We start from the raw sequence: 27,538 nt of genomic DNA on the forward strand, positions 1-27,538 counted from the left end.
CCAGCGCATAAGGGGCGAGAGGAACTAGATGCTTCCCTGTTATCAGGCAAACTTCATCAAGCTCCTTGGCAAGTGATGCTTTGGTGTAGTTCTAAGAAAGGGGGAAGCTGAGGCAGGTGCTGCGCACAGCACAGCATGAGTGCCGTGTTTTGCTCTGCTGAGGATGAAGCAGAAGAAGGGAAGAAGTGTTTTGCACCACACAGAAGAAGCATTGGTAATGGTGCCTTCTCCAGGCACTTCATCCAAGGGAGGTGCAGAGAGTGGACTTTTTAGTAGTGGCCCCCATTGTTTGTGGAATGCTTTCCTCAGGAACCAGTTACAGATAGGTAGCCGTGTTGGTCTGCCATAGTCAAAATAAAAAATTCCTTCCAGTAGCACCTTAAAGACCAACTAAGTTAGTTCTTGGTATGAGCTTTCGTGTGCATGCACACTTCTTCAGATATACTGAAACAGAAGTTGCCAGATCCTTCTATATAGTGAGAAGGTGGGGAGGGGTATTACTCAGAAGGGTGGTGGGAATGGGAGATTGGCAGATAGCTGAGATGAGCCTGTTGAAATAGACTGGAAAGAGAAGCTGCTGAATTGCAACTCATTACCAAACTTAAAACCATGGAGAGACCTGGTCTGAACAGAGACATTGGATTCTTATCTCATTATACATGACTAAGCCATTTCTCACCTTCTCACCCCTTGCCTTTTCCTGTAAGACCTATTACAGTCGTTAAGAGTCGTCAACAGGCTCATCTCAGCTATCTACCAATCTCCCATTCCCACCACCCTTCTGAGTAATACCCCTCCCCACCTTCTCACTATATAGAAGGATCTGGCAACTTCTGTTTCAGTGTATCTGAAGAAGTGTGCATGCACACGAAAGCTCATACCAAGAACTAACTTAGTTGGTCTTTAAGGTGCTACTGGAAGGAATTTTTTATTTTTCCTCAGGAAAACATGCCTGGCACCATCAATGTTGGTTTTTAGGCACTAGGCCAAGATATTTTTTAATTCACTCAGGCTTTTAGGACTGTAATAGTAATAGTAGTAGTAGTAATATAGAAGTTACTCAGGCCTTCTTTGCTTTTCATCCAGTTTTGTGCTTCTTTTCAAAAACACTTTTCAGCTGAAGAGGTCTTGATGTTCCCACGCCAGAAAAATCCTGGCTGAAAGTAAATATTGTCCGGATGAAAAGTTATTTATTCAGTGTATCCCATTTTTGTCCTGGTCCTTCCTTCAAAGAGCTCTGAACTGCGTATAAGGTGGCAAGGCTTGTTTTTTTGTGGAGGGGGGAGGGTTGGTACATTATAATTTTATTATTTATATGCCACCCATCTGACTGGCTTTCCCCAGCCACGCTGGGAGGCTTCTGGCAATATATATATATATATAAAAATAAAACATTAAACATTGAAAACTTCCCTATACAGTGGTACCTCGTGTTGCGTAACCTCCAGGTTATAGAATCTTCGGGTTATGGCTGCGGCAAACCCGGAAGTGTATACACTTCCTGGTTTCACCACTCACATGTGCGCAGAAGCACTCTTATCGCCCCACGTGTGTGTGCAGAAACGGCGCCTCTAGTTACAGATTTTTGGGGGTGCGCACGGCACCCCGAAACAAATTAAATCCGTAACTAGAGGTACCACTGTACATTGCTGCCTTCAGATGTCTTCTGAAAACCATATAGTTTGTTATATTGGGCATCTGATGGGAGGGTGCCACTGCCGAGAAGGCCCTCCACCTGGTTCTGTGTGTGTTCCAAGTTCAATCGCCAATTGTATCTCCCAGATCTCTGCAAATGGGCCTGGGAAGACACACACACACACACACACACACTCACACAGCCCTGGGGAGTTGCTTCTTCCAATAACACATTAGATGGACTCATGGAGGGTTTGGTGTAAAAGCGACCTCCCATGCTCATACCACCTTTAATCCTCTCAATAACCCTGCAAGGTATGTTACAGGCTCATGTGCAACTTTACCTGATTTACCAGGAGCTGCTGATTGATTGATTGATTGATTGATTGACTGATTGATTTTGTTCTTCCTTCGATGTTACTCATCCGTGATACTAATAAGGTTTGGCTTTCTTTCTATCTGCCCACGACCACCACGTCCTCTCTCTTTTTTTAACGGGGTGCTTCCATAACAAGTCTGCAAGAGACCTATGAAGCCAAGAGGAATGAGTTCCTGGGTGAGCTCCAGAAAAAGGAGGAGGAAATGAGGCAAATGTTCGTCATGCGGGTAAAGGAAAAAGAAGCCGAGTTGAAAGAAGCAGAAAAGGATGTAAGTGGACTCCTCCCCTCACTCTTAATACATGATCCCACCCCTGAATCTCTGAATTATTCAGCTTGGAATCGTCAGGGGGTCCATATGGGAGGACTTGTGCGAAGCAGAAAACACAAACCATTGTTATTTGGGTCTGGATCATGTATAGGGTCCCTCCAGACTGGTGTTTTCTTGTGTGTGGGTGCATTCAGCAACAAGTCATTGTCGCAGTAATAGCGCATTTGTGGTGGATTTATGCTGGACATCCTGCCACTATATTAGTTGAATGAATGGATTTTATGATTTCGGTCACAGACCAGTTCCAGCCCACATACAGTATCAAGGAAGTCATAGAACATGATAGGGATACATCTGAATTTGCAATTAGGTATAACAGGGACAATGGAGATATAGCAACAGTTTAAAAATATATAAATTAAAACTTAGTCTATATTAGTTGTTCCGCAATGCTTCTCAAGAGTTACCACGTTACTGGATTCTTGTGCTGCGTAGTGCAGCAAAAACAGGACAAAAAATAAAGCCCCAAATAAAACGCAGAACATAAAAAGAAAAACCAGGACATTTGTGATATTAAAAAATTAAAGGACTTCTGCAGGGAGCTATGGGGTATGCACCGACTAGAAGCAAAGCAGTATGTCCACCTGAAAGTGTTGCAGGCATGAACCCTATTGAAAGTGGGATCACACAGAACCCCCTCCAGTGTTTTTGTGAATGCACAATTAAAAAAAAAAAAAGATTTCTGGAGGGGCCCATAGTCAATCCTTACCAGAGTCACCTAGGTCACTTGTGGGGCTAGAGAGGGAGATAGAAAAGGGCTGTTCCCAGTCTGGAGTTTAACGTTCATCAGGTAGAAGGCACCACTACTGTTATGTACTGAAGTTCTCACCCTGGGCCAGCAGGGGGATACTGTAGATAGTTTCAACTCAGGTCCACATATGCAAATAGGGGATTGGAAGTGATGTTCAGTGATTGGATAGTTACAGAAAATGGTTACAGTTGCATTGTAGTGGAGCTCTATATAAGCAGGCTGACTGAACCCTTCAGTTCAGTTCTGTTCTGGCCTGTGAATAAACAAGAGCTGTTTGAAGAATCGCTGTGTCGTCTGATATGTTCACCCACAACTTAACAACTACCACTCAACCACAGCCCAACTCCTGGTGTTTATGTCAGAGCGGATCAATCCACAGTCTTCAAACTAATTCCCAATCAAGGGTCTGATGCTTCACACACCCTGTTCCCTTCTCTGCTTGAAGAGGGTGCTAAGACCTTGCTCAGTTGGTAGACCAGGAGACTCTTAATCTTAGGGACCCACATTGGGTGAAAGATTCCTGCAGGGTTGGACTAGATGGCCCTGATGACCCCTTCCTAGTCTACAATTCTGTGATGCTGTGATCTCTGGCCATAGGCCATGAGTCTACTTGTTCAAGCCCCTTCCATCCTTTGAGCCTGTGCAGCAGGTTTGGACTATTACAATTATTTCCTGCACTTAACGCTTCTTTTCTCTCTCTCTGCCTCTCTCTGTGTCCACAACCTCCCTCTTTCTTTCCGGTTGGGCAGCTTCACGAGAAGTTTGACCACCTAAAGCGGACTCACCAGGAAGAGAAGAAGAAAGTGGACGACAAGAAGAAGGAGCTCGAGGAGGAGCTGGGCAACTTCCAAAAGAAGAAAGCGGCAGCCCAGCTGCTCCAGTCACAAGGGCAGCAGGCTGGCTCTCAACAAACCAAGAAAGACAAGGACAAGAAAAAGTAAGCCATTGTCTCAGGTCGAGCTCTGTGGGCTTCTGTTCCAGTGTGCTGTCTTCCGTTGCATGTCTGTATTCGCTTCTTCCCATTATCAGACTGGAAACTGGGCTTCCCTCCCTCTCCCCCCGCCCCCACTTTAAAACAAAAAAAAAAAACCACCCCAGACTGAATTATTTTTTATATAAAAGAAAATACAGGTTTGTTTGCTTTTTCCTTAAAAGAGGAGCGGGGAGGGAATATGACCGGCTTTATTTTTTTATACAGAGGGTACCTAAATAATATTTTGTAAAAGCTTGACTAGCTGGTTCAAAGAAGCAAGAGAGCAGTTGGAGAGCAGAGACCGAAAGCGATCGGCTGAACCGACTTTGCAATAAGTCTTGGATTTTCTGTTGTCGAAGCAAAACACATAGCGCTCCGTCTCTCACTGTCTTTCCCAGTGATACTTCAAAAGGTCTGTGCTTAATTCACTGTGTAAAAGCCTTGCCACGATGGGTCAGTGTAGAGATGACAGTTTTCCTGAGTGTTAGCCGCGTGGTTAAGTGATTGTGTTGGGCTGCAGGATGATGCCGCCAGGTTCCCTCGCCTCGCCTCTGGGTTTTGCGGGCAGCCGGGAGGATGTGATCCTGTGGCCCCAACCCTCTTAAATGTACGCAACAACTTGGCTCATATTGCATTCCTAACCAGCCAGAGGTATATTCAGCTCGGAGTCGCTTAGTGCCAAAAGCGACTATTTGCAAAACGGCTGTTAGAGCGTGCAAGTAACTCTAGTTACAGTATAAACTATCTGGTGCCAGTTCTGCCCCTCTGCTAGCCAAACAAATTAACAGTGCTGGGTATGCTATGATTGCAGTACAATGCTTCTTATTGTAAAAGTAAAAAATAAAATAAAACCAGCAGTCTGGCATCGTTGGAGCAAGTCAGACCCACATATTTGCAGTCAGACCTTTAGCCGCTGCTTGGCTGTGGAAGCGAAGAGAAGTTTTGCAGGCGCGTAAGGGTACTTAACTACACCAGCAATGGGAGTGCCGTGCATGGATGGGGCTCTGGAGCTATGCTCATGGGTCTCCTAAGTGCTTCTTGAAGGAGCAGCAGCACATGCAAAGGCAGTATGTTTCCTCTTGATAAATACCTTTCGGGAAATTTTGAAGCATTGCTGCAGTGTCTCTTGAGAAAGAGAGAAGCATACTAGGCATGAACCTTAACAGGTGTCTGGTCTACAGCAGGACCGTTAAGCCCTTTCTCTTTCCCTGCCATTGTTTTCCAGACCTTTCTCTGCTCATCCTGGTGGGTGCTGGCAGTGGCGTAGCATGAGTTGCCAGCACCCGGGGCAAGGCAAGTAATTTGCGCCCCCTAACCCGTGGATTTGCGCCCCCTAACCTAACCCCCAGATGTTGCGCCCGGTGCGGCCGGCCCCCCCTGCACTCCCCACGCTACGCCACTGGGTGCCGGGGCTGCAGCGGGTTTCCTTTTGGTTCCGCACCTGTGCATATGGCTCTGCAAGCATAGCAGCCATAGGAGATTTGGGTGACGTTGGCCACTTACGTAACTTCCCTGGTTTCATTTTTGTAACACTGGAGTCCTCCTGCAGGTCCCTTACAAGGTCTCAAGGTACTGAAAAGGGTGAAGTGCAAAAGATGGAGCCGTTTACTGGCTTCAGGATAATGTACTTACAATGTAGGTATACAGATTTGCCTTTTTCGTGTTGACCTTTTTTTAAAGGCGTTGTGACCACTGGAGAAGGTTGCAGGAGCAATCTCGCTCCACAAGAATGTAACCAGGGATGTGCAACCCCAAAGGTCTTTCCTTACCTTCTTTGCAAGTTTAGAGCCACCATGGCCAGTTCTGTCTTCCAGCCTGATGCTGCAAGTCCCATCTGGGCGCAGGGCAGCCAGCACAGGGACCTGATCTCTTCCCTGCACACGTCTGTTTGTGAGTGACCGGCGCTCTGCTTCAGAGTGCCAGTCACCCACAAAAACTTTGGTGTGGAAACTCCTTTTGGTTACACTTCTGCCAGCAGAAGTTGACCCACCAAAGAGCTTCGTATCCATTCCGTCTTTCTCTCTAGTCCTAAATACTGGCTAAGCTTAGTTTCTGCAGTAGCTAAAACAACAGACACCTTAAAGACACGATCCCTCTTAAAAGCAGGATCTGCAACACACCGTAGCTCTTTCCAGCTCTTCAAAACTTCTAGTTACTCCATTCTTCCTTCCACCCAACATTTTGTGGCCATTGACCACACTCTGTCCTTGCTGAACTGCTTTTAAATTTCCCTCCCTTAGGATCCTTAGGGAAGGTTTATTTTTAACTTCTGCAAAATTTGGGGTCTGTCCCTCAATCTTGCTGATGATCTCCCCCTGCTTTTTTTGTGCGTGGATTGATGCCAATTTGGCTAGACAATCAACAACAGTCACATGACATAAGTGTCATGTAACGCAGGGGCCAAAATAATTTCCATACACGGTGTTGCCAAATGACATGGGTTGCAAAGGAGTTCGGTAGATCCGTTAAATTTTTCTGCAGTATATATCCCTGCCACTTCCTACATCTGATGAATTGGGCTCATGTTCATGACAGCTCACGCCACAAATTGAGTGCTGGTCTTTAAGGTGCTGCAAAACTCTTGGTTGCTTTTGCTACGGCAGACTAACATGGCTACCTCTCTGCTATAACCGAAGTCCTATTCTGCAATTTGTAAAAATGAACAGAGCGAGGTCCATTTTGACTGTTCTGGCTTCTGACTGTGCTTCCCTTGTGGGGGTGGGGAATCAATATGTAGGTTATATTTTTTTAAATGAAGGATTCTTTGAAAGAGTAATTATTTTTGAAGTTGTCTTTACATGGAAGAAACTCTATTTTTTGTATATCTTATAAGCATCTGTAATGGTGATTGCTTGACCTAGTCGAGGAGGTCTGTCTCTGGACTCAGTCGAATTTGCAAATTACAGGAGGACATTCCATCTTTGGAAAATTGTACATTTTCAGCATGGGCTGGCTATCTCACCTCACCTTGTGCCCCTTTGGCCTTGTTCACAATGCACCTTTATTGTAGAGCAGTTAAGGAGACATTCTGCTGTGCAGAACCCACACTGGGGAGCTGTGAAGGAGTATTCTCCCATTGATTGCAGACAAACTTCAGGACGAGTTTAGACCAGGACTGGGAAGCATGTAGACATCTAGATATGGCTGGCTCACAGCTCCCATTGTCCTGAGCTCTGCCCATGTTGGTCAGGGCCTCAGGTTCCCCATCCATGCCTGGTTCATTTAGTCCCACATTCAGTGTCCCAACCTCAGTTTCGAAAACAGGAGGAGGTGGAAATGAGCTTCACTTGGAGATAATTTTTCTCCACCCTTCTCCAACACCAGATATGTGTGGCTGGCTGCGGTTCTTCAGTAGTGAAAGAAAAGCACTCTGTGCGAGAGGGATTTCCCTAACGTTACTATAACATCACATCTTCCAGGGCTGAACCTGGCGATGGGAAGTTTCTGGTACTGATCCCTAGCTCAGAGAAAGCTGTAGTTGCTGCATAGACCGTTGCTGTCTATATAAGCACAATCCCTTCTATAATAATATTTTATGAGGCAGCACCTTTCTGTTTCTCAAAACTAAAGCCGTCCACCTTCGACTATAAATTAGGTTGACATTTTTACTTCCTTGTTTGAGCGTGCGTCTGAGATGCGACAGTGAATTTTGTAAAAAAAAGAGAGAAATGAAATAAACCGTAACATCTGACTTGGGTTTCAAACTTGCAATCCCAAACAGACCCCTTGCCCCTCACTCACTATAAAGAGGGATCAGTTAGGGGAAGTGCAGATGTTACATTAAGGAAAATTTAGGAGGGATGGGGAGGGAGGGCAAGGCCTAGATGTGCCATTTTCTCAGAGGTGTAATGTTTAGAGCTAATGGAAGGGCGAAGCCTGAAAATGGCAACTCTGGCATCCCTGCAGAAACCAACACTTTTTTGAGAAGCATCCCAAAAAGCTTTCTAGGAGATAAGACTGAGCCTGCTGAATGGAAGTTACAGGAACTTAATATTTTTTTATCAGGCTCTGTGGACACATTCCAGGTTTTGTTTCGTTTCGCCTTTTTTTTGCTGCAACGATAAGGGCCTAAAGTATTAACTTTTGGAGAGAGAGAAAGAGAGGAGGAAAGATGGAATTCTCAAGGTTATTTTTGTAGCGGATCCATAAAACATTTGGTTGTTATTTCTTTTTACGTGTCTGGAGTTCCCCCACGTGGCGTCAGACTGTCACTGCAGTTGTCAAGCCAGAGGAGCAGTCGCTGGGTTTTCAGATAATACTGTTAAGGGCTGCTGCTGCTTCAAACATGGGGCCAGTTTCTGGCTGGCTTAAACTGGCTGGTCACGGTTGTAATGTGTGTTTCACTGCATGTATACATGTGCTAGGAAGCTGTGGTTTGGCTCAGCTTTCCTGCGTACGTGCGCTATTCATACATGCAACAACACACGTATGCAGGACACGCACAGGGCTGCATATCTAAATCATGCCCTGTGATAGGTATTTCCCAACCCCGGTTCTCACTGTCATTTGCCAGAAGTGGAGTTGTGGTGCTGGAGCCTGAAATGCAGTGGGCAGAACGCGATCCAGCCTCCCTATACTTAGGGAGGTCAACCCAGATGCTGCGTGCTGTCTGCCGTTATAGGGTCGGGTGCCCTCGGTGGCTTGAGAGGCCCCCCAGTTACAGCTGACAAGGTTTCAGCACAGATATAAACCCCTGACAGAGCGCGGCCACATTGACACAGAATGCTAAGCCAGGGGCCACACACACTCTCATGCGCCGCGACTACACACAGACGTGCGCATTAACTCCATGCAGCCGCCAGCAGTTGGACTTGGGGAGGGAGGGGTTTCTACTTTCCCCCCTCAAAGCCGATGGGGTCATAATCTTGGTGGCTGCATCTGGCGAGAGAAATCTAACTGTAGCTTCTTTCAAGATGGGGCCCTCTGGCAAACTGTGGTTTGTCAAGATGCAAGCACATGTGCTAAGCTACAGAGGGTGGTTTATTAATGCAGCCCAAGTGCTCCTGCTTTAGCCCTTCCTTCTGCAAGCAGGTAAACAAACGATGAGCTGGTTAGCTTTGCATCCAAACCTTTGTTTTGCCCAAACCACAGTTACCTGTTTTTTACCTAAGCTATTGTGATTTGCCTGGGTGGAACAAACCGTGACCTCAGGCATCACTTAGCTTTACTGACATGCTCTGTATTGGGTATATTTGTATTCTGATATCTTCTTAAATGTTTACTGTAAGGCACACTGGGCACAGCTTATTGTGGGAAAGCAGCATATAAGTAAACTCAATCCATCAGTCATAAACCTTTCACTGTTTGTGTACCTGCATGCAGAAGGGAGGCATGTCGCCTAAGGGCTTGAACTGCATGCACACTGTGCTTTAAGAACTGATACTTCTTGACTTGGCACTGCATGCGAATGCTGCCTGTTTCTGATGGCCACATTTAACAATTCACAATGGGCTGCATGCTCTGCAAAGAGTTGGTCTAGATGACCCCCTAGATATCCCTTCCAGCTCTGCAGTTCTAGGATTCTAGGATTCTCTCCTGCAGAGAATCACTTTCTGTGCAGGTAGCTCTTTCCACTTTTAGAAACTGTTATGTGCTCAGATGTGCAGTTTAGTGCTTTCACTTGCTCTTGAATGCTTTAAATGGAAAAGTGAGAGTATGTCATCGTTATTACAATATATATGCATACATATTTATCATGCACACCCACAGATGTTGCAACTTAGGCTGGATTTCTGCTTTTTAAAGGTTTTTAAGTTTTCTCTTGCCCTTGAATTCAGGGCTCCACTTTGCCTAGGAAAGGCTTTGGACTTTTCTTGGTAACAGAACCCATAGTGGCACGACTGCGGTGTTGTTGAAGTCCATGGACTGGTGGCAAATCAACCTGCTCACTGCTGCTGGCATGACTTCCCTCTGAAACCCAGCAAATTGGAATGCTCCCTTTTAATCCAGAGCAAGAACTGGGCAGTTGAGGTTTTATACCTTATGTTTGTGGCAAGGCAAAATATATAGTATCTAGCATTTTTATAACACTTCCGAGAGAGAATGTGCTTTGCATTTTTGAGAGGAGCAGAACTTCCGGATCAAGTTCTCCAGTTAAATGATTTCAGGAAGCAGGAGTGGGGTGGAAACCCTCGTCTTAAGACAGCCATTGCCAGCCTTCCTCAACTTGATGCCATAACTCCTATCAGCGCCATTGTATGCTGACTTAGGCTCTTGTCTTGCATTGCTTTTTTGATGTGGAGAGAACTTGCTAGTGGGAGTCCCTCCATTCCCCCAGCATTCAAACAAGAATGGTGCAGTCCAGGAAATACTGTACCCTCTGACTCCTGCATGTAACATGCACTCTTGCAGCATGCATTCCTTTAGCTACAATTTTCAAACATGCTAGCTTGTTAATTCTGGAAGATGTACAGCTTTGTTTGCTTCATCAATATCTTTTCCAAGGCACGCACTTTGCCCAGTGTTTTGCAGTGTTTTGTCTGTTCCTTTGCTCAGTTAAAGGGTTGTTGGGGATGGGGAATTTTTTTTAGTGCAAAGTACAGTGTGCTACTCAAGGATAGTGATTTGCCAATTAACTGGTATATGCTTTCTAAATCTGCAATTAAATTGCCGTGTTCCAATCTGTCCCAAGGCATGCAAAGGCTCCCACTGCTTGCAGAAACTTTTCCATTCATTCCAGTGGAGGGAGCCCATCTGCACTTGCATTTCTTTGCACACGAGGCACTGAATCAATGGCGCATCCCATGCACATCTAAGGGGAGGGCATTGGAGGGAATGTGTGTGCTTGCATGAAGAAGGGACCCAGGTTCAAGTCCTGGCATGCCCAGTTGAAAGGCTCTCCAGTAGCAAAGCTGGGGAAAGGCCTTTGCCTGAGCACTTGGAGGTACGCAGAAAGCTGCCTTGTACGGATTAAAGGTCCATTTAGCTCAGTCCTGTCTACACTGATTGGCAGTAGCTCTCCAGGGTTTCAGGCAAGAGTCTTTCCCCGCCTAACCTGGAGACACAGAGGATTGAGCCTGGGAACCTCTTGCACACATCCTGTGGCTGAGCTATGCCCCTTTCCCAAACAACTCAAAGGACACTAGCCTTCTGCAAGCTGGAACTGCCCATATGTTGTTGGGCTCCAAGCTCCCATCAGCTACAGCTGGCATGGCCAGTGCTCAGGAACGGACATCCAAAACATGTGGAGAGTACCAGCTTTGGGAAGGCTGGAACAGACAAGTAGCTGGACCAGTGAAGCCTCCTAGTGGTGCAGCAATAAAACTGCTGGCACACTTGCAAAGATAAGCAGGGTCCGGTATGGTTCCAAGTTGGATGGGAGACCACGTGTTGAGAATTCTGCATTGCAGGGGGTTGGAATAGATGACTCTCAGGGTCCCTTCCAACACTATAATTTTATGAGAGGCAGCTGCTTGTGTCTGTCACTGGAACCGGAGCATTAACTGGGGAAATGGATAAATTAACCGACCAAACCATCCTGTCTTTGTCACACATGGCCCTAAATTTAAAAATGCTGTGTGGCTTTTGGGTCTGTGTTTTATGTCTTTGCTGCTAGGCTTCCACACAATAAGAACTTAGCATGGATTTTAAAGGTTAAGGGTTGGTTGGTTTTCATTCCTTCCCTTTCCATAATAATCCCTTTTGCAGAACCCTCTGCCATGAAGCAAGAAGCTGTCGCCAGCTTCCTTGTCATTTCCCACTGATTTTTTTCCCCAATTTAATTTTTTCCCCTTTTTTGAGTTGCTATTATTTCTAACATTTCTGTTCTCGTGTTTGTTTTTTGATTTGCAGTTCAAGCTTCACATAAAGCCTGCCAAGTCAAAGGATGTTCCTGCATTCACCTGCTTTTGCAGTAATGAGTTTCAGCCATCTTTGTTTTTGTTTTTTCTCTCTTCCCTTTTAAACACAAATCCTTACTATATTAATAATACTGTGGTGGGTGGGTGTTGGAGCAAAGGCTACCTGGCCTTGGGCTTTATTGGGGATATTCCTTCTTCCTCTGAAGAACAGAAACTGTAAAATTGATTGGAATGGGAGCTGGAACTAGATTGTAACAATTTTAAACTTGGGTCTTGTTCATTGCACTTGGGTCCACCTTTCGGCCATGGTCCTCTTGAGATCCTCTTGAGGTGTCTGAAACTTGGGTTGCTTTCGTACAACGGGCTTATGCTTCTTTTTTCCATTTTGAATGGCAAACTCCTACCCTCCCACCTCTTGCACCAAAGCACTTCTTTGCGAGAACACCATCCAGCCACCATCAAACCCTTTAAAGTCCATGGGTTTCTTTTATGGAAGGTTTAAGTACATGTTTACATTTCCCTCCCATTGAAATCAATGGGACTTTTGTGAGTCTCAGGGCCGTGCCTTGATTTCCCTTCAGAAGAAGATTTAGTACAAAGGGGATACTATTTAGGGTTTAAAAAAGAAGAAGAAAGAATTAAAGTCCCACTACACATGCAAATTGCTGTGTGGTCATCTGCACCAGGGCCATGATATTTTGAAAAACTGCGTCACTTGTCGGAGCGAAGGAGGATTATAAGCCATGCTTAGGAATTTTGGCTATGTATAGCACATTCCATTTATACTGAACTGGCTCACTGTGGTTAGCTTTTCACACAAACCCTCCCCAACCCCCCAGATACAACCCATTTCTACAACTAGCAAAGCCAGTCCAGGACTGAACAAGATGATGGGAGTCCAAAAAGAGCAGTAGCCTGAGGAGTCCTGTGGGACTACCTCTGAAGCAAACTGCTGATGTAGAGTAAGGCCCCACTTGCCCTATGCATTTAAAACATTCCACTTTGAACAGTCATGGCTTCCTCCCAAAGAATCCTGGGAGATGGAGTTTGTTAAGGGTGGCGAGGCTGTTAGGAGAGGCCCCTGTTCCCTTCACAGAACTACAATTCCCAGAGTTCCCTGGGAAGAACAATTGATTATTAAACCACTCTAGGAATTGTAGGTCTGCGAGGGGAATCGCGACCTCCTAACAACTCAGCAATTTTAAACTACCATTCCCGGAATTATTTTAGGGGGGGGGGGGAGCCATGGCTGTTTAAAGTGGTATGATACTGCTTTAAATGTTGAGTGCAGATGGGTCCTAAGGCTCTTTCATCCTGACACAAAAGTGTTCTAAACCCACCGGTCCCACTCCATCTAAGACTTCCTTTGGAAATAGCTTGCAAGTTTTCAGAAGAAGCCCCAGGCTTAGGATTTGTGACATGTCTCTTACTGACCTTGCATGACTTCGCACACGCATGATGCCTTTTGTAACCTCTTGGATGCTTTCCACTTTTGGCGTGTCCTTTTTAACAGGCTCCCCCAGTAAGTTTTGATCTTGCTTTTAACCAAACCTTGCTGCAGACATGAGATAACTCACAAACGCAGCACTTGTGCAAACCAGAGCTGCACATTATTATTTTTAATTGATGGAGGACAACCTACTACAAATGTCTGGACGCAGAGGAGCCACAAGGGCATCAGATAGCACAGGGGAAACATCCCTGGAATGTTAATAATCTTTACAGCATCAAGGATTTACTGGAAGAATTAGTGGTCTGTTTTATTCTGAAATGAAGAAATTAAACCTACTCCCTTAGGGCTCAATCTTATGGGTGATGGGTGTTGTTCTTGTCATCTGATTTTAAATGAATTTGTGTAAGTATATGAGCTCAATTTAAAAGATTCATCTTTCATTTCTCAGTTCTTAGAAGTGAATAGCAGTTCCAAATAGCCTGCGGGTCTTACCATCACAGTGCTCCCATGTGATCTCTCCTGTTTTTAACATTGTTGAAGTGTGGTATGGATGCAGCCGGTGCTTTTTTTCTTTAAAAAAATGGTTGAGAGGTACTCTCATTTTGACCCAAGAAAATCGCCACTTTATAGTTCAAATTGGGAGAAATAAATACAGTAAATGGACAAAAAGTACAAAGATTCACAAAATGTGTAGGGCTATGTGTACCCCTTATGTTTCCCCCAGGGAAAAAGCACTGGATGCAGCCATGGGAGAGAGACAACCATGTTTATCCTACAACGTAAGAACCATCCCTCAGGCTTCACGCCATTTGTTAAACCATGGTTAGCTGCTGGTTGTTGTCAAAGCTCTGCTTGGGCCAGGACTTCAGAATTGTTGCTGCAAGGACAAGGTAGGGTGAGCGAACAAGGCATTGCCAGACTACAGTCATAGGCACCTGCTCGAGGGCTTATTCATACAAGTTTAGATGTGCACCCAAATCCCCTTTGCTTCGTTTCTGAGCATGCACCCAAAGTTTTAAGTTGTGGTGTTGAAAAATAGGTGTTTGGGAACACAATCATGCTCATCAGAGTTCCAGGAATGGGTGTTGATTGTGTGCATGAGTGTGCTTGTTAATGGTTAGCAGGATCTACAGAACAAAAACTGGCAAGTAGGTAGAGAGTAAGAGTATTGTGGGAATGTGAGGGTTTTGGAACGTACAGAGCATAGAGCAGCCTTCAGATGTTTTTGACTACTTCTCCCATAAGCACCCAGCCAGAACATGATGGGGGCTGATGGGAGTTGTAGTCAGACATTTTGGCGGAGGCAGGAGACATGTTTGTCAAAGGCTGGGCCCACAGGAGAGAGAAATGGCTACAGCACCCTGACTTTCTTCAGAGCGAAAAGTCCACATGTATTTTTAAAAATAGGTTTCAGTAACACCTTGCCTGCAACCAGTGTACTTGTCCATCCGAAGTTGAGCCAAGCAGGGATAGAAGGAAAGCTCCTTTGAATTCCAGTGACTTTCAGATCAATTTCTATCTCATTAACGTCACATATTTATGAAGCTGGTCTAACCACCATGACTTCCCAGGGAACTGTGGAAGACGTAGCTTTTGGTTCTCGGCACCCTTGTTTAAAACCAGCATTTGCCAGGTTTCTTGAGCAGAATGTGAAGCCGTGTGGCAGCCAAACTTGCTCGAACTCACAGTGTCAATGTCGAGCTGTGAGGGAAGACAAGCCTCTCCTGTCCAGATTACTTTTACCGTTTCCACTTTGAAATTGTAAGTGTCAGCCAAGGCAAATATTGGAATGAAATCTCACCCCGTACCCAACCTCCTCTACCCCCTTTGCTTTCCCTCGCTCTCACTTTAACTGTTGTGAAGCTGACTCTGAAGTATTTAACTGTTTGTATTTTTCTGTGCTGGACAGAACATTTTCCTTTCTGACACTTTCCAAGAGATGCCGAGTCCTGTTTACCTTCCGCTTCCCTCAACATTTTCTCTACTGCTGACGTGCAGCCAATTGTCCCTCTGCTTCCAGCTAGGTAGTCTCCTGTTTCTTACCTTTTTTTAAAAAAGCACTCTTTGAAATTACGCTCGTCACCAAAGTCACCACCTTCCCTTTGCTTTCCAACTTTGCTTGCTTCTCTGCCAAACCGCCACGGTGTCTTTTTTTTCCTTTTTCCTCTTCCCTTGCTCTTAAGCAGCAAAAAAGGCTAATCTGTTTGCTAAGAACATAGTTCTTAGCAAAAGCCAGAAGGCTGGTTCACACATCACACTAAGCACAGGTTCAAGCTGCCTCTGCAGATGAAGAAGTCTTTGTGTGGCGGAGTGTAAACGTGCCGATTTGTGGAGCCCAGAGGTTGTGCAAACAGACTGCGCTTGTTGAAACATTACATCAACTACAGATAGGTAGCCGTGTTGGTCTGCCATAGTCAAAATAAATAAAAAAATTCCTTCCAGTAGCACCTTAAAGACCAACTAAGTTAGTTCTTGGTATGAGCTTTCATGTGCATGCACACTTCTTCAGATACATGCACACTTCTTCAGGTGTGTATCTGAAGAAGTGTGCATGCACACGAAAGCTCATACCAAGCTCATACCAAGAACTAACTTAGTTGGTCTTTAAGGTGCTACTGGAAGGATTTTTTTTTATTATTACATCAACTGTTCAAGTCTCCCTCCTGGCTATCTGCATGCACAGGTTGTACCTTTGTGGAATATGATGTGTGAACACCCTTAGCAGGATGGCTGGAAACCTGCCCAAAGGGAGGCAGGTCAGCAAAAGATAGGACCAGTTTTGTGCTATACTATAATGCAGCATTTGCCAACCTCGTGCCCTCCAAATGCTTCAGAACTTGCAGTCCAAAGCCCCTGTAGGGCTCCAGGGTAGCTAAAGCTGCTTCAGTGCAAGCTTGGCGGCCGAAAGAAGGGCTCGCCAGCTAAGCAAGCTGGATGAAAAGTAGCGATCCAAACAACTGCTTCTCTCTTGGCCTTGAACAGAAGGAGCCAGTTTCCTAACCATGCAATGCAGCAGCTTCGTTGTGCGACTATATGTTCAAGTTTCCCGAAGCTTGAATGCTTGTATGCCGTGTTTGCACCAGCCATGTCTGTGTGTGTCCTTATTCCTAATCGGCTTTTGTGCCTAATCAATTTGTTTAAAGTATTTTATTTGTTCCGCCTGCTTAGTTTAAGAGAATCCCTCTGAGAAATAAGGTGGGGTTTTTTCCATCTATAGCAACCTACCAAGCAGTAAAGAGAACTTGACCAGAAGTTTCTTCCCAGAAATCAGAACAGGAGGGTAATAAAATTCTCTGCCCAGCTTGGTAAGGAGGCCATACAGGCACATGACTTACCAGGCTCTTGGCAGCCTTGCAGATAAGCCAGCCTGCCTATGCATGCGAGTGCCAGCCCTTGTGGCACCTAGGCCACCTCCTGTTCCCTCCCCCCGCAGGCCCCTTTCGGTTTTCAAAAGCCTCCTTATCTGATCACCTGGAAGCAGGACTTAGTCACCACAGGTGAGTAGGCAAGTGGCTAATGTGAAAGGTTAGAAGACCGATAGATGCATCCTTGCTAAAGCAAGCATTTTGTCTTGTCAATTTCCAGCAGTCAGTATAGCTCAGAGGTCAGCAAACTTTTTCAGCAGGGGAGGGGGCCGGTCCACTGTCCCTCAGACCTTGTGGGGGGCCGGACTATATAAGTGCAGGCACCCAGATCCTGGAGATTCTGCCATTTGCAGCCTAGGTCTAGATGCCTCTACAGATCTCCCGTTGCAAACCCCTTTGCCAAATGTATTCTGGCTTTTGTCCTCCTTTCTTTTTTAAACTCCGCGGGTTTCTTTCCTTCCTTCCTAGCCCACTAATCCAGAGAATGAAATTCATTCTTGGTGGAGGGGGATTTCTTTCCGATTGCTCTGATCTCCCTCCCCTTCAGAAACCCCCATAACATAAAGTTATTTGTTGATGTATGCTCCAATCTGACTCTTCAACGCCCTTTTCGAAACCCACCTTTTAAATGTTTCAAAACATGGCGTCTTTATGGCACCTTAGAGTGGACTGCAGTCCCCCTCTTGTCAGTTGATTGCTCCTAACTAGGTGCACCAGAATTTTAATGCGTGTGCAGTCGAAAGCACCTCCGGGTATAGGGCGGCATATAAATTCAATTAATAATATAATAATAATCAGTTCAGTTCAGTACAGATAAGCAGCAGCCACACTCAGATGCAGATCCCAGCATATACCGTATTTTTTGTACCATAACACTCACTTTTTTCCTCCTAGAAAGTAAGGGGAAATGTCTGTGCGTGTTATGGAGTGAATGGCTGCGGGTGTCGGGGGGGATCTGCTGCAGTCGTGAGCAAAGGATCCATGGTTCCCCTTCCTTTCCTCCTCCACGGTTACAAAGCATGGATCCACATGGATCCTCAGGATTTTTGCATTGGGCTACCCCAAACTCACTGTCAGATCACATGTCTGTGGCCACAGCATGAACCACAAAAATCATATATCCACTATTTCGTTTCGAATATTTTTTTTCTTGTTTTCCTCCTCTAAAAACTACGTGCGTGTTATGGTCTGGTGCGTGTTATAGAGCAAAAAATACGGTATTTGGAGACACACCAGATTTGTCTGCTCCTGATCCAACGAGAGACGCACGGAAGCTGGCTTACCTGCATGGGTCACCTTAGCTCAGAAAGATGAAGCACCTGTGGCCTTTTTGATATTGCTGGTCTCCCAACAGTCCCAACCATCATGGCCGGTGCTTAAAGAAGATGGCAGTTGTAGCCCTATAACATTTGGAGAGCCATAGTTTCCCTGGATGACTTCAGGGAGCTAATTAACTGCCAGAGAGCCAGGGTCTTGCCCTACTTTAGCCTCTCCCCAGACCATGTTTAGCTTGCTAAATATTGCACTTGCTTCTCCTTTCTGTATCTATGCCTTTCTTCACAGCAGTCCTTGGCTCTGCACGGAATAATGTCTCTCCTCAAAAGCTTTTTGGATGTGCTTTCTCCTTTGCATGTAAGTATAGCTGCACAAGACCATTCTGCCCACCTTTAGGAACTACCCGAAAGGGCTGGGGTGTTGTTGTTTTTTTGCAAACGGGTGTGCTCGTGATCTGCAGGGGTGCAGAGATGTTCCAATATTACGTCGGCTAAATTGCAACTCGGTAGTACAGTCAGAAGGGGCGAACTAGCAGGTGGCCAAACAAAGCGACTCCAGTCCAGCAACAGTTGGTAGAACTTGGCTTCCCTTTTGATCAGTGGCGCAGTTTGGTCACAAATAATGTTCAAAGGGCTTTGCTGCTGGAACCTGTGCATGTTGAACCAGAAATTATATTCAGTTAGGTTGAAGTTACTTCCAAGTAAGTGTGCTGTGCTGTACATATTGATTGCAGGGCGGTCTTCTAAGTAAAGACGTTTAGGGTTGTTCTGTTGATCTGATGTCCAGAAAGTTTCATTGAGAGAACATTGGAACATACTGCCAAGTGAAAATGCTTAATATCCAAGTGGTGAATGTTTAGTTCATTTTCAGCAGTGGTGGTTATCCAGGAAGGAGTTACTCCTCCCCCACGATTTGGAGGTAGGGCTATGCAATTTGTATTTATTTTATTTCATTGCCTGGCCCTTCACTGACAGGAGCCGCCCGCAATTCCAGCCCTGTTTGCTTTGAGCAACAGCGCTTTCATGGTGCTCCCATTTTTATTTTTTGTGCTAGGAAAAAAGCCCACTTCACCATTTTGTGTGATCTCCCAGCTTAACCGCCCTAAATACCCAGGTTTTACTGGTAGTCCTAGAAAAAACACAGCTCAGAGACACAAGCTCCATTTTTAATATGCATGCTTACGTGTTTATTTTCTATTTTATACGTGTTTTAATGTATGGGGCAGCTGCCCATTCCTGCATTGAAGGGGTTGGCATAAATGATCCTTAGGGACCCTTCCGACTCTACAATTCTGTGATTCTATGAATACCTGCCATGAGACAGCCGAGTTTCTCTCCTCCCTCCCTCCTGGAGCCAGCTTAGTATTCTGTCACTCAAACCAATAAGTAGAGAAATGATGACCGGCCCTTGAGTAAATCCTCACTCTTGTATTTGGCCAGCTCCGGTAGTGTTTAGTCAGGAAGGTCAAGTGATCGAGAAGTTTACCATTCACTTATTTAATTTTTTTTAAGAAGTGCTTGCTATAAAAAGGAACAGGAAAATAAGACCCAAACTTTTATCTAATTTGGATTTTTTTGTGTGTGTTTTGTTTTTTCGCTGAACACAAGAAATGTCCACGGTGTCTTATTCCAAGTGCCAAAGGCTATAACAGCTGCAGCTGTATATATATTTGCACTTGAATAAAACCCATACCCCTTTGCTGTGCCCTGGGAGGCTTGGTGTTGGTGGTTTTGTTTCTTACAAAAATGTTTGGTGCAATGGCTTCACGTTGCTTCAAAGTAAGACCAGTCTTGGTCTGCATCCCTGGAAGGTGTGATGGATATTAACACAGAGTAGTATTTTGGAAATCGCTCAGCGCTGGCCTGCCCACTTCTGTTGCAGCCGGCAGGGAAATCCCAATGGGAGAAAGAGTGGCTCTGGAAACACGAATAGCATAGCAACAATGCACCCCACCCATTGCAAATTGAACTTGCTTTCTTCTTTCCCTTGTGTAATTTCATATCCTAAGCACCATACAATGGCTGCTTCCTAGAGAGTTGATTGGTTTTACCCACCACCACCAACACACACAGGGTTGATGGAGTTAGTTGAGATTCAATAAGGCTAGAGCTTTGCTATTGCCTGTCACAACCAGGGCCGTCTTAAGCATATCCGGTGCCGTGGCGCAAAGATCCCTCCAGCACCACCTTCCTTTCCCATAGTTGTCAACCTTCTTTTAGGGCTAGAGGAGGCGGGCAGCGGCTGGAGGGCGGCTCCTCCGGCAGGTAAAAGGTGGAGGCTGGACGCAGCGCCTCCTGGCTCACCTAGCTGCTTCGTGCCATGGTGTCCATGGCAGGCCGTACACTGAGCGAGCGGGCCTGCGCTGAGCAAGGGCACATGTGCCCCTCCCACCGAGCGTCGGCTCGGTTTCCCCCCTTTTAGCTTGCAGGCACCCTGCAGAATTTGGCACCTGCAGGCTAAAAGGGGAAAAAACCAAGCCGACACTTGGCAGGAGCGGCGCCCGCGCCCTCACTCACTCAGTGTGCTCGTTCGGTGTTCCCTGGACTCTTGCCTGGCGCCCTCCAGAACTTGGTGGCCTGGCGCCCCGCACCAGTAGCAACTATGGGTAAGATGGGCCTGGTCACAACAGCCAACTGGTTTCCTATTTGACAGTGAGATTATAGGTGTTTGCCACATGTGGTAGATGACTTGCTATCCGAAATTGCCCAGCAGTGGCGTAGCGTGGGGGGTGCAGGGGGGGCGGCCACACCAGGCGCAACATCTGGGGGTTAGGGTTAGGGGGCGCAAATCCACGGGTTAGGGGGCGCAAATTACTTGCCTTGCCCCGGGTGCTGACAACCCACGCTACGCCACTGCTGCCCAGTGATTTCCATACTAAGAATGAGTATAAGCAAGTGATGGCCTTGGTTGCTTGAAGCTCTGCCAACGTGCAGCTTTCCTCCAAAATCCCTGTCTAAAAGGGCATTAATGTGCCATCTCAGCCCCCGCTGAGATGAGCTATCCAATGAGCTATCCAATGAGGGCAACCCCCCAAAATCACATCACTTTTCTGAGTGTGGCAGAAGTGGCTTGCCCACACACTGGAGGCATTCGCTTCTCGGTCATCGAATATGTGTCCAGGTCACTTCCATTACGCACTCTGTCTCCCGTCTTCCCAATTGGAACTATAGAGGGTCCAATTGAGGGAAAGGAGGGCTCTTAAAAATAATAACAAATGGGGAAAGGCTAGACTCCAAACATAAGAGAACAAAGTCTTGACAGAGCACCAAAATTCTAAAAAATATCTATTGTGCGTTTAGTGTTGACGTTGAATGTGATGTTAGTGGCAACTGGTGAGCCAGTAACAGGAGCTATGAGCTCTTAGACATTAACATATGAATGGGATCCCCAAGATGGGTGAGATGCAGCTGCTTCTGTGATATCAAATCGAGCAAATAAACACTTGGGGCAAGCTATACCAGAAGTCAGTGTCAAGCAAGAATGCCAGTGTTAATGGTGATAGTGCATTGTTATTTGAGACAGCTGCAACCACACTGGTTTACACATTAACCTTAACATAGACTCTTCACTATCTGCGTACGCTCTTCCTGCTGCCTAGAGTGCTTGCATTGTTACCAGGTAGATGCACACACGAGTTTTGTTTTCAAGTGAGCCCCGTTTAATAGGCAGCCAACACTCACAAACACAGCCAGAGTTTGCAGATTGAAGCCATTTAATCCCATTCGCACCAAATCATGGGTTTTCTATGCAGCATGAACATGGGGCTCCCCGCTTCAAGAGCCGCCCTATTTGTTTTACTAGGGCTGATGCTTACAAATGTCTTGTTTTGCTATGTGACAAACTGAGACGCGTGTTGTGAACATTTATTATACCTTAAGAGGTTTGTATCTTTCTGACTTGCCATTCATGAACGCCAACCTGTAATCTTGCCATATCTTTGCACCGAAAGGGGGTGAAAAGCCACGGTTGCATTTACGGTAAAGTAGTCCTTACATCTGTGTAGCTGGAGCCTGGCAGTATAGCCTTGAAACATATATGAAGGGTTCTGTTTTCTCTCCTCCTTTCCCCCAATTTTATTGATATTGAACTGTGAACAGCCGTAGGAATATGTCGTTTGTATACTTCTGTTTTGTGGGATTTTGTGTTGTTGTTTTTTAAGGGGGGGAGTTTGCTGACTGCCTTAAAACTTTTTAGGTGTAGTTTCTTCTATTCATTTCCTATTTTGAAAGTATCCTATGTTTTTACCAGAATGACTTTGTAACCGACTTACAGTGTTAATATAGCGCTATATATATATGTTATGTATCCGTCCATTAGACTTTTGTTAACACTTTTCAATGTCAAAAAATGGTTTTTCCAAGCACACCAACAATCGGTATCTTTGTGCATTTGACAGACACGGGGTTTGGGGTTTTCTTTTGGTTTTGTATATGTTCTTGGATGTTCACTCCTGAAGAGTCCGAACACACGAAAGCGGGAAGGAGAAAATACATTTTTAAAAAGCAAAAGCAAAACATGCATTATTCTTTTCTTTTTCTTTTTTTTTGCGGCCTTCATTTTAAAAATATTTTGGTTTGCCACTTAAAATTTCTGGGAGTCGTGGGGAGGGAAGAATTGGGAACGGGGGCCATTGAGCCCAGCTGGTCTGCAGCCTTTAGGGGTCTCTTCTATCATTTGTACACACACTCCATCCCCTTTTTCTTTTGTTCTCCCCTTTTTGGTCACAGATCATTGGGCACAGTCACTGCCATTTAAATTGTCCATTCTGTGCTCTCCTGTTCCCCCTCACAGCATCTTGGCAAGGTCCAGACATCTTTGTGCTTCATTCCTGCATGTTCCAGCCTCTTTATACTCGGGTCTGTTTTTGGCATTCCTGCATTCATTTGCAAAAGGGCAGGAGGATCTGGCAGTATCTGGCACGGACTCAACCCTCAGAATCCTTTGCTTCAGTTTAGAAAGCGATAAGTGTAGCAGCTGTAGGGCATTCGGTGGTACGGGGGGAGGGCAGGTGGCTTGCAAAATTTTGGCAGCTGGGGTCTTGACTCTGGCTGGGGTAGAACTGCAGGGCAGCATCCACTGCAGTACCATACATTCCGGCGTATTAGCGACTGGGCGTATAAGGACCCCTGACCATTAGGTCCAGTTGTGGCCGACTCTGGGGTTGCGGCGCTCATCTCGCTTTACTGGCCAAGGGAGCCGGCGTACAGCTTCCGGGTCATGTGGCCAGCATGACTAAGCCATTTCTGGCGAACCAGAGCAGCGCACGGAAACGCTGTTTACCTTCCCGCCGGAGCGGTACCTATTTATCTACTTGCACTTTGATGTGCTTTCGAACTGCTAGGTTGGCAGGAACAGGGACCGAGCAACGGGAGCTCACCCCATTGCGGGAATTCGAACCGCTGACCTTCTGATCGGCAAGTCCTAGGCTCTGTGGTTTAACCCACAGCGCCATCCGCGTCCCTGGGCGTATAAGACGACCCCCCAAATTGGCAGCTGCCAATTTGGGGCGGGTCGACTTATATGCCCAGTCTTATACGCGGCAGCTTCGTGGGCAGCAGCAGTGGGCGGCGGGCTCCGCTCCGCGCCGGGAGGAAGCTGTCCAGCGTAGCCGGCTTAGCATCGCTGGGCAGCTTCGCCAGGCGGCTTCCTCCCTGCATGGAGCCCGCCGCCCACTGCCCCTGCCCAGCGAACCCATACCCGGTGTATAAGACAGCCCCCGACTTTTTAGAGGATTTTCCGGGGTTAAAAAATCATCTTATATGCCGGAATCTACGGTATTTTGCAGATTTGCACAGATTTTGACTGTGCATCAGAACAGCTCCTCCTCTCCTCTCCCCGTGCACCTCTTAAATCTGTTTGGAGTACTTCTTGAACTCTCTGGAGCAGAGTTGGGGCAAGGGGGGGCAAAGAAATCCTTGCCCTAATGTTGGAAGCCCCCCTTGAGGGTCGAGATTTGCCCGTCTCTCTCCCCACCATGTGGAACAGAACAAAATATTTACAAAACAGGCAGAATAAGAATCGTTAGATGGATTCAGATTGCCAAGCTGTGCTTCTTTTTGGGAAGATGCCTGCCAGCTCCGACTATATGAATCCCACCCCAACCTTCCTTCTCACAGTTTCCTCCTCACAGTTTCCTTTTTTTAACAAACAGCTGTTGTTGGGGTTTTTTGTTTTCCTTTTCGCTTTTATTTTTTGCTTCCCCCTTTTTGGATTCTGAACCTTTTCTTTCTTTCTCTCTCTCTCTCTTTTCCGTAGCTTCTTCTTTATGTAGCTGTCAGTCACCTTGCCAAGGTCCACTTCCCTCTCTCCTAATGGACAGTAGCGCATTACAGGAGCCAACATGGCGTATTGCCAGACACGCCCATTGGGAGACAAGTTACCTCATTCTTCCACCACCTCTGCCTTTCTGTCTTTTTCGAAAACTGTGACTCACCGCGGTGTGTGTGGGTGTGTATGTGCATATGTGTGCGTGTCTTTCCCGAGTTGTCCGTCCACTCGCCGCTGGCGACCGATCTTGACTTTTCACACTGCCCAGACGGACAGACACAAAAGGTGGCAGAGAAAACTTGGGTGGCACCCAAGACATTGCACTGGGAATTTTCTTCTTCCTTTCCTTTTGATACAACCTGCCGCTCGACATGAGAACAAGGAAATTGTGGACTGCAAAAGTGTGTGTGTGTTTGCGTGAAAGAGGGAAAGGGTGTGTGTGTGTGTGTGTTTGTGTGTTTGTTTGTGTGTGTGTGTGTGTAAAAGCCAGAGATGGTTGCTCAAGCGTTAAAACCCTACGCAGCTCTAGCACTAAATTTAATTCTCTCTAAGAGACACTGCAAAAAATGGTTGCTCAGAAAGCCATATGAACTCTCAAAGGTTCCCAGTATTTGTCTTCATAACACTCCCTAAATTGAGGGTGGGGGAAGTAGCGACGACAACAACACCACCGGTTTGGACATATCCGAACTTAAGGAAGGAGCCATCCATGTTTCAGATTGCAACCTGCTTTTAATCAGGTTTCATTTGTGTAGGTTGTCCCACAGAAACTCAGCCTTGGCCCTGCAGGTACACTTGGCAGGCTGCAGTCACCGATCCCGACTCTTTTTGCGTGTGATGCTCATATTTATCTCGTTCACGCATTGTATTCTCAGGTGTATGCTTGATTATTATTTCTCAAGAATATACTTAAAATGCAATGGGTGAAAGTGGTCTGAGAAGAAAAAATCCCGTTTTTTCTTTCCCTCATCTGGGGTGTAAAGGCTGATTTCTTGGATTTTCAAACTGGCCACGTTTAAGAAATGAAGACAGTTGTCCCGGTTCAAGAGACCAGCAGACTAGACACTTGTAGGTCTCAACATCTCAGAGGAGCCCTGAACTTCCACTGAGTCTCATGGTCTGCTCTGTGAAGGCTGTTGCTGAACTGGAATGGGATGGGACAAAACTCTGGCCACTGTCCTCAGATCACCACCAAAGCCACATGAGACCAAGGGCATGAGCACACTGGCTTCGGTTTTAGGTGCAAAATTCAGCAGCCTGGGGCACTTTGGAAAGAGACAAAATTAAACAGGTTTCTTGTTCTCATGGTTGCAACTAGGTTAGGGTTGAAAGCATATGTAAAATCTCAAAAGACAGAGGGGTGTTAAGGAGAGTTTGCACTTCCCGGTGACTAGCAAAGAGGGAATAAGGTAACTTGCACCAATCGCAGGAGTTTTGATTTCTACAGTGCAGCACATATTGAAGTCTACAGTACACAAAGCTCTGCTTAAGTCGCATGTAGATTAGAGTAGGGTTTCCCAATCTTGGGTCTCCATCTGTTTTGGGACTACAACTCCCATCATCCCTAGCTAGCAGGACCTGTGGTCAGAGGTGATGGGAATTGTAGTCCAAAAACAGATGGAGACCTAAGATTGGGAAACCCTGAATTAGAGCTTCAACGTTCAGTAGATAAATCAATTCCAGCGGGGTGTAGCAATTAAAAACATGCCCCCTTGTTGAGTGGGCACTTTGTCCCTGAGTCATGTTTGAGAACGTTCAGTGGCATGCAGCAAAAAGTCCCACAAAATCAAAACGTGTAAGGTGATAGCAACATACAGAAACAATATAAGAGACTGTTCTTCTGCTTTGTACAACTGACAGGCGGCACTGCTGGGGTTGTCCCTTCAGGAAGGCTTTATATATCAACACCAAAACCTTAAACTTGACCAGGTAGCATGTCACCCTGAGAAGGCCAGTTAGCAAACTAGCTGCCACATTTTTCACTAGCTTCTACTTCCAGGCCACCTTAGGGGCCGCCCCACAAAGAGTGCATTGCAGTAGTCAGATCTCCAGATTTAACAAGGCAGGTGCAACTGTGGTCAAGATAGCCCTGTCCAGGAAGAGCTGAAGCTGTCTTGCCAGTGGAATCTGGTAAAAGGCGGCCGTAGCCACTAAGGACACCTGGACCTCAATGGACGGAAGATGGATCCTGGAGTACCCCCAGACTACGTACCTGCTCCTTCAGAGGGAGTGCTACACTGCCTAGAACAGGTAATGGACGGGAACCACTCAATTATAGCACCTCTGTCTTGTCAGGATTCAGACTCAGTTCTTTGGCCAACATCCAGCCCACCACTGCAAGCCGGGAATTGCACGGCTACTCCCAGTTCAGATGTTACAGAGGAAGTGAGTTGGGTATGATCAACAACATTTATAATCAACTAAAACTTGCAGAGTTACTGAGTGGAGATTTCTTTTATCAGGTGACAGCCCTATAATTAAAAACAACGGGGCAGAAAAAACCACGTCTGAACATTATGCCAAACCATTGTTTAGTGTGACATGCATGAGAAGAACAACCCTGAGCAAATGCGGGCTTCTGGCCACGTGCTAAGGAGGAGTTTGGCACTGCTGGCTTTCCTTTAAACTTTGCTTCTTACATGGGAACCAGTGGCAGTGATCTGCATTAACTATGGTTAGTTTAAGCGAACCAACTTGATAAACCATGGTTTGAAGTTGGCTTGCTTTGAAACTGAGATAGTTATGCTAAACACAACCCTCGGTTCACACAATGGGAGCTGAGTTCCAGGTCAACTTAAGTAAACACTTCTCCCATGCTCATGCAGGTATTGCTAAACCATTGTTTTACATGATGTATGAGCACAGCCAGAGTCCGTTAAACCTTTTCATCTCGTTGATTTCATTGGGAGTTAAGTCCTTTAATTACAGTGTCCAGTGGAAACATCAAGCTGAGAAACTTCCATCTTTCAAGAGACACCTGAACATTATAAACTGTCTTGGGTGCTATTTTGGTGAAGCAGCTGTGTAGAAATGTAAGATTAACCACAGCCCAAAATCCCCACCTCCCAAAAAACCCCTGCCAAGTTTGTAAGGATTCCTTGCAGATTATGTCACTGCTGCAACTTGGGGAAGTGTAAAGTCAGGGGAAGAACTCGGCAGAACAAAGTCAGGGCCTTCAGAACATCCCAGGCTCAAATCCCCAGTTAAAATAACCAGGAATCAGGTGTGTGTAGGGGGTGGGCATGTAACTTTTATTCCTTCAGACCCCAGAGAACCACTGCATGTCAAGAGTCAACTGCACTGGGCTATATG

The 27,538-nt window shown here is 46.0% G+C and overlaps 1 protein-coding gene and 1 long non-coding RNA gene across 5 annotated transcripts in view; one reads left to right on the forward strand and one right to left on the reverse strand.

Moving 5' to 3' along the window:
- Window positions 1–27,538, forward strand: part of SEPTIN11 (septin 11) — a 103,601-nt gene extending 76,063 nt beyond the window's left edge. The window contains exons 8-11 of one of the 4 annotated variants that reach the window (XM_082236543.1): window positions 2,151–2,283; window positions 3,844–4,031; window positions 18,248–18,316; window positions 24,215–27,538. In XM_082236543.1, coding sequence (XP_082092669.1) covers window positions 2,151–2,283; window positions 3,844–4,031; window positions 18,248–18,272 — 346 coding nt within the window. In that variant the 3' untranslated portion in view covers window positions 18,273–18,316; window positions 24,215–27,538. Of the gene's footprint in view, window positions 1–2,150; window positions 2,284–3,843; window positions 4,032–11,858; window positions 14,041–18,247; window positions 18,673–24,214 lie in introns of those variants that run through there. The other 3 variants (XM_082236544.1, XM_082236545.1, XM_082236546.1) reach the window with 3 other exon arrangements.
- Window positions 19,566–20,680, reverse strand: LOC309540170. The gene is made up of 2 exons (XR_014223094.1): window positions 20,020–20,680; window positions 19,566–19,987 (listed from the first exon to the last, which is right to left on the reverse strand). It is a non-coding gene; the product is annotated as an uncharacterized lncRNA (long non-coding RNA).

The sequence above is a fragment of the Podarcis vaucheri genome (genome assembly GCF_965113315.1).
Source record: "Podarcis vaucheri genome assembly, chromosome: 9".
NCBI classification, from domain to species: Eukaryota; Metazoa; Chordata; class Lepidosauria; order Squamata; family Lacertidae; genus Podarcis; species Podarcis vaucheri.